The sequence below is a fragment of the Vipera berus genome (genome assembly GCF_964194415.1).
Source record: "Vipera berus genome assembly, chromosome: Z".
Classification (NCBI taxonomy): domain Eukaryota; kingdom Metazoa; phylum Chordata; class Lepidosauria; order Squamata; family Viperidae; genus Vipera; species Vipera berus.
In genome coordinates this window covers 51,140,222-51,150,943 of record NC_138205.1, presented here as the reverse complement: position 1 = coordinate 51,150,943, position 10,722 = coordinate 51,140,222, and the positions used below count along the sequence as shown (strand labels likewise).

Sequence of the window (10,722 nt, the reverse complement as noted above, 5' to 3'; positions counted from 1 at the left end):
TTTTATTTATATAATTGGTAAGGGTCATTTATCCAGAGTGTCATAGATTATTGGTTTAATTGTTGGGTTTTAAACATTGTATACTGTCTAGAATCACTGTTGTGGGATGGGTGGCCTGAAAATGTTGCCTTTCTTTTTTTATTAAAACATTAATTAAAACATTATTGGAAATGACATTCAAACAGTAACTCTACTTAGTATGTTCCATGTTTATTTTATCTGAAACATTAATAAATCACTGCACTGTCCCTCAGATGTTTGAGATAATATACAAAATGAAAGAGAACAAAATTAGACTAAAATGAAAACATTATCATAATAAAATTAAAATAAGAAAGTAGTGTTTAGAACAAAGAGACTTCAACAGAATATCATAATCTTTATTGGCATTTGAAGCACAAAAAAGGAAATTATTCCCTATGACAGGAATTACACAAAAAGGATATTTATTAGCAACTCCTGACTATATGCAAAATCACACAACTGAAAATTAGTGATTTTTCTGCAACTTCAGTTATAGGGTATCTGCATCATGACAAGGAAACATTTTCTGGCATTGAAGTCTATTTTAATTATTGATTTCCTTTCAGTTCTCATTTCTTTATCATACATATTATTATGAACACTGAAAGAAAAAAAACTACTGGAAAAGAATAATCAGATGTTCACTTCTAGGAAAACATGAATAAAGTCAAATATGCATGTCCCAGGAAAACAATTATGATAAATGAATGAATATCTAGTAAAACTGTCCAGTTTATCCACTTGCTGATCTGTTCTTCTGCTTCAGTAATTTCTGCATGTCGCTCATTTGGGGGGCAGGATATTTCAACTTGAAAACCCTTCAAAAAAGAAGGCTACAGAGGTTATCAAGGTGAAAGGTAAAAAGCATTGAAGAACTGTAGAAATTTTAGTGCTCCTTACATCTTCAATCCCCCAAAATATTGAACATAATTTTTGAACTGATCTAAATGAGTTCCTTTGCAGTATACATAATGGAAGGGAAGTTGCTTTTATGAAAAAGTATGTAGCTTCTAGGGTTTATGTTAGAGCACCATGATCAAGCAATAGTATTATGTTGTTGGGGTTTGTTAAAATCAATATTACTACTAAAATGTTGGAGAAAGGAAAAAAAAAGAGGATGTAAAGGGGAAGTTAATAAAGAAAGAGCCAATAGCTCTAGATTGTCTCAATAGTACTATGCTACTAATATATAAAAATGTAATTGCATTGCATTTTAAAAACAGTTACAAGAGTATCACACAATGACCAAAATGTGACTATGTTGAACTCTTCTAGATTGTCATGTCTATTCACTATTTAATTAACTTTTGTCATGAATGTCCCTCATAATTCTTTTTGCTAAACTTAAACCAACTTTCAGTTCATTTTCTTGATCCATTTAGCAGGTACTTTCTGTATTTTCTCTATTCCATCTTGCCGAAGGAGAGAAATGCAGTTGAATATAATTCCACGGTGTTATCTCCTGCACATTGAGCAAATTTGGGGGTGAGAGTAAGTAGAGTAAGTGAACCTTGTAACTGAAAAGATGGCAATAAGGGCAGATGCCATTCCGTCTCCAGTTGCTCCAAATTACTTACAAAAGGAAATCCACATCTGGGATGGTCAGAGCTTGTCCATAGAGACAATCTTAATAGGGACAAAGACAAGGTACATTATCTTGATACTTTGCCTACATGGAAACACACTATTTTATAGGGCATTACCAGTGGTGGGATTCAAATATGTGAACAACTGGTTCTCTTTGTGGATGCCACTTCCAGAAGTCCATTCTGGGCTTGGGCAACAAAAAATTAGCTACCAGTTCTGTTGAACTGGTGTGAGCTGGCTGAATCCCACCACTAGGCATTACTATCTGACATTTGTAAGTGTTGGATGAGAGTTTGGGTGGAAAGACAAAGATATCAATATGCAAAAAGAAAGGCACATGGGCACTTACCAGTTTCTTACTAAAGAGGAAAAAAAATCAAATATAGTTTGTTTGGACTATCCAGTGCTTTTTTTGTAAAAGAAAAAGGTGCCAGAACTCACACATGTCATAAAACCCACCTTGCCTACTCTACAAGGTTCCATCCAAAAAAGGTGCCGGAACTCTGTTCTGAGCGTTCTATGAGAAAAAAAGCCCCGGGCCTATCTATATCCACCCTAAAATCTTTCACTGCCTTGGTGTCTCCCAAAAAACAATTCTGTAGGGGATCTACGGAGTTCTCACTAAGAATTTCAGTAGCCCAACTGTGTCTATAGTTCCCATAATTCATTCAGAATAAGAGAGGCAGTAATGTTAAATCAAGTTATAACTGAGACATACATACATCAGCATTTGCCTTGGTGATGGAGGTTTGATTTTGTTGTTTATGACCCTTCTTTTAGTACAAAGTCCCCTTATGCAGCACTTCAATCAATAGTCTCCAGTGCAATGGCTCATGCTATATAATGTTCTTAGACTGGGTAGGGTGAATTTCATAATACCCAAGAATTGAATTGTAATTATACTGCTTAGGCCATGGAGGCCCTACCACATCACCTTGTAAAGATCAGGATTCACAATTGCATCTCACCATCTTTGCTCTTCAATACAACAAGAGCAACCAAGAAAGGAATAAGGCAGATGGGGGTTATGATGAGAGCCAGCAAAATATTTTCAGGAGGGTCCTGGAGAGGTCGATTCTTCAGGGTGCAATTGTGGAAGTAGTTATGGTGACTGATGATGATGTATTCCTCAGCCATGGAATTGGGGTAATCAAGCTCCAGTTTATCAGCTTCACTTTCCAAGCATTTTCTCAGGTGACTGTATGGCCTATAAAGATAACCAAGAGCCAAGGAAATAAAATAAGAAGGTAGAAGCAGAATTAATAGTGTAAGCAAGATGCTCAGAAAAAAAAGTTGGTCCATTCAGACCTACTCTCTAAAATTAGAGAACAAGAAATAGTTGCATACACATGAGTGAACATATACAGGCATGCAGCCCCCATGCTTATACATGTTCTCTTATCTAAAGTAAGAAACAAGAAAACATACTGATCAAATATGTTTATTCTAACAAGTATAATAACAGAATTTTTCTAAGTCTTATCCATGTCTAAGGAGCGGCCATCTGAGACAATTTCTCAAGTTATTTTCTTGGGCCAGACTCAAGATCTTTTATCTGACTGTTGCCTCGGTGGGAGCTCTTTCTCCTGTCCTTTGAAGCTATTCCCTCTGCTCTGAAAATCAACCAGCATTAGCTAGCAATGCTAACATAAGCATCCAGTCCAAATACCTGGGAGAGGAGCCAGGTCTTCAATCTTTACAAAAAGCTAACAAGGTTAGGGCCATTCAAATATCCAGAAGGGTGCTGTTCCACAGAACAGCTGCTGCCACAGAGAATTCATGATCCCAGGTCCAACAAGATGACATTATTTATTGCTTATGTTTTTAATATGAGTCAGGACAGGTTTTTTGAGTTTTAAAGAATATTTCTAAAATATTCAGATTTCAATAAAATTCAGAATTTCAGCTTACAATTTCCTCTTTTGGGGGAGGGTCCCTCAAATTGCCTCCACATATCTACTTGCCAGAAATTATGGTTATTATTTTGTTTTACCCAATGTCACATGATCTACAGTTACAACTTGCTCCATATTGTAAAACCATGTTACTTTTTAGGATTATAATTTTCAAAATAATGAAAACATGCTTAGTTCTTTTGGCCCTAAGGAATCAACCAGAGCAATGGAGAGCATCCCAAGGAAAAAGATAGTTTTAAATTGCAGTAAACATCAGCCCCATGAGGCAAAAAGTAAACTACTCCATGGTAGGTACTTCAGCTTCCATTAAGCTTATTTTAGAAGCCAATATTTCATCTTTTCTCAAGCAAAAGGTGAAAAACAAAGCTTGTACCAAAAAAGAGCCAGACTTGGATAGGCTTGGCTTAGTCTTAGAAAAAATCCTTTTTACCACTCATTTTGAATGGAACAAAGATAACCAAGAACATCTGTGAGACCAGAAGAAAAAAAGGGGACAGAACAGGTGTCAGCCTCTCATGTAGACCAGACAGGAAACATGAGCAGATGAACTAACTTTATTGTGTTAATACAATAAAGTAAGACTACATTAACACAATCTTCCAACTCTGAAAGTACCCGTTTCCCACTGCGTTGTTTTTTTTAATTGCTGGATTAGGTAAGGCACATCTTTTCTATGATCCCTTCTCTGTCTGTTGCTCAGTTGTGGGCTCCTCTCTCTTTTATCTGATTGTTCCCTAAGCAACACTTCTTTCCCTCATCTTCCAAGGTCAGTCTCACATTTCATTATTGCATGGCTATCTAATCTCACTAATTTCAGTTAAACCTAATTATGATTAATTTAGCCTGAATGCCACCAATTAATTCTGAAACAACTTTTTTTTACAAAAATAGTGTACAAATATCTGAAATAAGAAAATATAGTACTTTACAGGTAGTCTGTCTTTAATGATTATAACTTGGATTGGAAATTTGGCCATTAAGTGAAATGGTTGCCAAGTGACACTATGACTGTGCTTATAATCTTACTTCAACTTTCCTTTGAACTGTGAAGGTCATAAATATGAGGATTGCTCATAAAGTTACATTTTTATCACTGTAACAAATGTAAATGGCTGTTAATCGAGGCACTTCTAAATGAGACTATCTGTACAGTATAATTTAAGAAAAGTATCTCCATATTCTTCTGACACAGATAATATGATACATTATGGTAAAATCATACAACATGCTTCCTCATTTAAATCTCAAGTGGCATGCCTACCCTTTCCCATGGTCAGTAAAAGGTGAAACTCTGAAATACCTGCGAATAGTCCTCCACTCACACCAATATATTGTACTGATATTGGCCATCTGCTCAGCAAACAAATCCCAACACTGTCTGGTAAAGTATTGGTATGCCAAATCTAGAATGAAAAATAAAATGTAAGAAATTACCCTGAGGTATGAATGGTTGGGTACTGGAGAAAGATAGGAAGAAATTTACCTAGGTCATCTACTGCCAGAAGTCTCTGAGGAATGGAGAAAGGTGTTTAGAAGAAGTTCTGATCTATTCCCCCATCAGAACTAACAAACTATTACCAAGTTCCCCTTCTGATTTGACTCAGGCAAGAAGGATTACTTAACCTCATTTCATATTTGTCTTTACAAACACTAAAGGCCATATATTATTTTATTTCACAGACAGCACACATTTCTACAAAATATTTGGAAGCAAACTAATTGAGCATATATATTTTTTTACTTGAAAAAAAGTTAAAAAAAGTCTTGAATAATGGTTGCCATTCCATTCCTCTCCTTTCTGGTGATGGGGAAAATCTGAAGTTTTAACACATTTATTGCTTAAGATCATATTGAAAGCTTGAGTTAAAACTGAAAAGAATCTTTTCAGTTTTAACTCAAGCTTTCAAAATGATCTTAAGCAATAAATGTGTTAGAACTTCAGATTTTCCCCAGATCACCAGAAAGGGGAGGAATGGAATGGCAACCATTATTCAAGACTGAATATGGTTGGATGATGGTAACAACTGCAGAAAAGCAGGAAAAGAATGATGATAAAATTCCCTTGATACATTTTAATGAATTCTTAAGGAAATAACTCTATGGCTTGGGAGCTGGCATTTAAGGGAATCATAGGAAGAATATGTTGAGGAAAAATTCTGACATTGGGAGAAATCTAGTATCAGATTTCCCCCTTTATTTTGTTGCCACTGTCTAAGTATTTTTTTTCTGAGAACAGCACCCGCAAACTCAGCATTACAGTATTTTTTTTTTAATTCCATTTATATCCCGCCCTTCTCCGAAGACTCAGGGTGGCTTACAAGCTTAGCAGTAGCCTTCATTCTATGTATATGCCTGCTTATTAGGGCTTTCACACACACCACAAGCGTCATTATTACAAAGTCAGCTTAATTGCCCCCAACAATCTGGGTCTGTATTGTTCTGTCCCTTTTATATACTGTATGTGCAGTTGACATCAAGACACATGTAGAAAGGGTAGAGCTGGCATTGCTTCAGCATAGTTCTGCTTTTGTCATTTGCTCCCTTTGAGAGGCCTCTTGTTGTTGTTAGCTGCGAAGTCGTGTCCGACCCATCGCGACCCTATGGACAATGTTCCTCCAGGCCTTCCTATCCTCTACCATCTTCTGGAGTCCATTTAAGCTCACGCCTACTGCTTCAGTGACTCCATCCAGCCACCTCATTCTCTGTCGTCCCCTTCTTCTATTGCCCTCAATCTTTCCCAGCATGAGGCTCTTCTCCAGTGAGTCCTTCCTTCTCATTAGGTGGCCAAAGTATTTGAGTTTTAGCTTCAGAATCTGGCCTTCTAAAGTGTAGTCAGGGTTGATCTCCTCTAGGACTGACCGGTTTGATCGCCTTGCAGTCCAAGGGATTTGCAGGAGTCTTCTCCAACACCATAGTTCAAAGGCCTCAATTCTTTGGCGCTCAGCCTTTCTTATGGTCCAACTTTCACTGCCATACATTGCAACTGGAAAGACCATAGCCTTGACTATACGCACTTTTGTTGACAGGGTGATGTCTCTGCTTTTTAGTGTGCTGTCTAGATTTGCCATGGCTTTCCTCCCGAGGAGCAAGCATCTTTTAATTTCTTGGCTACAGTCCCTATCTGCGGTGATCTTGGAGCCCAGGAAAATAAAATCTGTCACTACCTCCATTTCTTCCCCATCTATTTGCCAGGAATTGAGAGGGCTGGATGCCATGATCTTGGTTTTCTTAATGTTACGTTTCAACCCAACTTTTGCACTCTCCTTCTTCACCCGCAACAAGAGGCTCTTTAGTTCTTCTTCACTTTCTGCCATTAGAGTGGTGTCATCTGCATATCTTAGGTTGTTGATATTTCTCCCGGTAATCTTAATTCCAACTTTTGATTCATCTAGCCCTGCCTTTCTCATCATGTGCTCTGCATATAAGTTAAATAGGCATGGTGACAGTATACAGCCTTGCCGGACTCCTTTCCCAATTTTGAACCAATCAGTGGTTCCGTGTCCAGTTCTCACTGTTGCTTCTTGGCCCACATATAGGTTTCTCAAGAGATAAATAAGATGGCTTGGTACTCACATCTCTTTAAGAACTTGCCACAGTTTGTTGTGATCCACACAATCAAAAGCTTTAGCATAGTCAATGAAGCAGAAGTAGATGTTTTTCTGGAACTCCCTAGCTTTCTCCATGATCCAGCATATGTTGGCAATTTGATCTCTAGTTCCTCTGCCTCTTTGAAATCCTGCCTGTACTTCTGGTAGTTCTCGATCCACATACTACTGGAGTCTAGCTTGTAGGATTTTAAGCATAACTTTACTAGCGTGAGAAATGAGTGCAATGGTGCGATAGTTTGAACATTCTTTGGCACTGCCTTTCTTTGGAATTGGAATGTAAACTGATCTTTTCCAATCCTGTGGCCACTGTTGAGTTTTCCAAATTTGCTGGCAAATTGAGCGTAGCACTTTTACTGCATCGTCTTTTAAGATTTTGAATAGCTCAGCTGGAATACTGTCACCTCCACTAGCTTTGTTGTTGCTCAGCTTTTCTAAGGCCCACTTCACTTCACATTCTAGGATGTTTGGCTCGAGGTCAGTGACCACCTCATCGTGATTATCAGGGATGTTAAGCTCATTCTTGTATAGTTCTTCTGTGTAATTTTGCCACCTCTTCTTAATCTCTTCTGCCTCTATTAGGTCCCTGCCATTTTGGTCCTTTATCATGCCCATTTTTGCATGAAATGTTCCTTTCATCTCTCCAATTTTCTTGAAAAGATCTCTGGTCCTCCCTATTCTATTGTTTTCTTCTATTTCTTTGCACTGTTCATTTAAGAAAGCATTCTTATCTCTTCTAGCTATTCTCTGGAATTCTGCATTCAATTGGGTGTATCTTTCTTTTTCTCCCTTGACTTTCGCTTCTCTTCTTTCCTCAACTATTTCCAAAGCCTCCTCAGACAGCCATTTTGCTTTGGGATGGTTTTAGTTGCTACCTCTTGTATAATGTTGTGAACCTCTGTCCATAGTTCTTCAGGCACTCTGTCTATCAGATCTAATTCCTTAAATCTATTTGTCACCTCTACTGTATATTCAACAGGGATATGATTTAACTCATACCTGAGTGGCCTAGTGCTTTTCCTTACTTTCTTCAGTTTAAGCTTAAACTTTGCAATGAGAAGCTCGTGGTCTGAGCCACAGTCAGCTCCTGGTCTTGTTTTTACTGACTGTATAGAGCTTCTCCATCTTTGGCTGCAGAGCATATAGTCAATCTGATTTCTGTGTTGACCATCTGGTGATGTCCATGTGTAGAGCCGTCTCTTGGGTTGTTGGAAAAGAGGAAAAGGTTGTTTGCTATGACCATCATATTCTCTTGACAAAATTCTATCAGCCTGTGCCCTGCTTCATTTTGCACTCCAAGGCCAAACTTGCCTGTTATTCCGGTTATCTTTTGGCTTCCTACTTTAGCATTCCAATCCCCCATGATGATAAAGACATCATTTTTTGGTGTTAGTTCTATAAGGTGCTGTAGGGCTTCATAGAACCGGTCAATTTCATCCTCTTCTGCACCGGTGGTTGTGGCATAGACTTGGACTACTGTGGTATTGAATGGTTTGCCTTGGATTCGAACTGAGATCATTCTGTCATTTTGGAGATTGTATCCCAGTATTGCTTTTCCTACTCTTTTATTGACTATGAAGGCTACTCCATTTCTTCTGAGGGATTCTTGCCTGCAGTAATATACCTGAGGGTCATCTGAATTAAATTCACCCATTGCTGTCCATTTTAGTTCACTGATACCTAAGATGTCGATGTTCAGTCTTGTCATCTCTTGTTTGACTATGTCCAGCTTTCCTTGATTCATGGATCTTACATTCCAGGTTCCTATGGAGAAAAAATCTTTACAGCATTGGACTTTCCTTTCACCACCAGACACATCCACAGCTGAGCGTCCTTTCGGCTTTGGTCCAGTCGCTTCATTCTTTCTGGCGCTACTAGTACTAGCCCTCTGCTCTTCCCCAGTAGCATATTGGACGCCTTCCGACCTGAGGGGCTCATCTTCCAGCATCATATCGTTTTGCCTTTTGGTATTGTCCATAGGGTTTTCATGGCAAAGATACTGGAGTGGGTTGCCATTTCTTTCTCCAGTGGATCACATTTTGTCAGAACTCTCTGCTATGACCTTTCCATCTTGGGTGGCCCTGCATGGCATAGCTCATAGCTTCATTGAATTATGCAAGCCCCTTCACCACAACAAGGCAGTAATTCATGAAGGGGGAGAGGCCTCTGGGCATGGCCATTGTCAATATTTTCTCATTCCTTTGCATTTGTACCGGCAAGCCAGGATACTCAGAACATCCCATCCCTTAACATCGGGGACAAGTTACTACCCCCTGTTGATAGGGCCCGCAACCTGGGTGTCCTCCTAGACTCGCAGCTCTCCCTGGAAGATCACATAGGAGCGGTGACCAAGGGGGCCTTCTCCCGGGTTCGACTAGTTCGCCAACTACGGCCTTATCTGGACCTGGATGCCTTACGTACAGTCACCCATGCCCTTGTGACCTCTCGCCTAGACTACTGTAATGCTCTCTACATGGGGCTGCCCTTGAGATCCACTCGGAAGCTTCAACTGGTGCAAAGTGCAGCGGCACGGACACTCTTGGGAGCCTCCCGATACTCCCATATCACACCTCTCCTCCGTGCGCTGCACTGGCTTCCGGTTGCCTTCCGTGTGAAGTTCAAGGTGCTAACAATGACATACAAAGCCCTACATGGCATGGGTCCGGACTACCTACGGGAGCACCTTCTGCCAATGTCTGCACCCCACCGTCCTGTGCGCTCCCACAGAGAGGGCCTCCTCAGGGTGCCACCGCTCAAGGAATGTCGGCTGGTGGCCCCCAGGGGGAGGGCATTCTCAGTGGGTGCGCCAGCACTCTGGAACTGCTTGCCAACCGAAATCCGGATGGCCCCCGACCTCCGCACCTTCCGGCGCGACTTAAAAACTTAACTGTTCCAGCAGTCCGGCCTGGCCTGATAGCTCTAATTGGGGTCCCAGTTTGTTTTTACTATTGTTTTTCACTATTGTTCAATCTGTATACCTACCTTACTCTGTACACCGCCCCGAGTCCCTCGGGAGAAGGGCGGTTTATAAAAACAAATAAATAAATAAATAAATAAATTTCATAATTATGATTATAACCTCAAAATTCAAAGGCATTTTGTTTGCATCTCAGGGAAGTTCTATCAGCTTCAGGTTCCTGTAGATTCTTAGAAAGAAATTAACATGCCCAGTGTTGGGAGGCAAATTGTTTCAAATAATTTAAAATACTTTATAAAAAGAAACAATGATATGTGAAGACATTTGCAAATTTCCCAATACCCAATGTATTATGTAAATACTTCCCTCCCATTAGGTACAATATGAGGACTATCACATGTGGTAGATGTTGAAATGAGACCATTTCTCTTAAAGCCATCCTGCTCATTCCTTCTTTTAAATGCTGGAACTGCATAAGCTATAACTGTCATATACTTTCTAAATGAATGTACTTCTGTCCATGTAGAATAGAAGAAATTGCCAGCACTGAAATAAGATTCAGTATACTGCTCTACCAGCTTCTGGACATGAACGAAGGAAGAAGAAAATCAGCACAAATTAAGCTACATGTGTAAACCCATGGTTTCTCTGAAAATGATAATTTTTGTTTTAT

General features: G+C 39.4%; 1 protein-coding gene across 1 annotated transcript in view; it reads right to left on the bottom strand.

The window, feature by feature from the left end:
- Positions 1 to 258: 258 nt before the first annotated feature.
- Positions 259 to 10,722, bottom strand: part of RAMP2 (receptor activity modifying protein 2) — a 67,585-nt gene continuing 57,121 nt past the window's right edge. Inside the window, exons 5-6 of the mRNA XM_081345666.1 lie at positions 4,828 to 4,930; positions 259 to 2,818 (exon numbers count right to left, since the gene is read on the bottom strand). Of these exons, the coding sequence (XP_081201792.1) occupies positions 2,563 to 2,818; positions 4,828 to 4,930 (359 nt within the window). The 3' untranslated portion in view covers positions 259 to 2,562. The remainder of the gene's footprint in view (positions 2,819 to 4,827; positions 4,931 to 10,722) is intronic.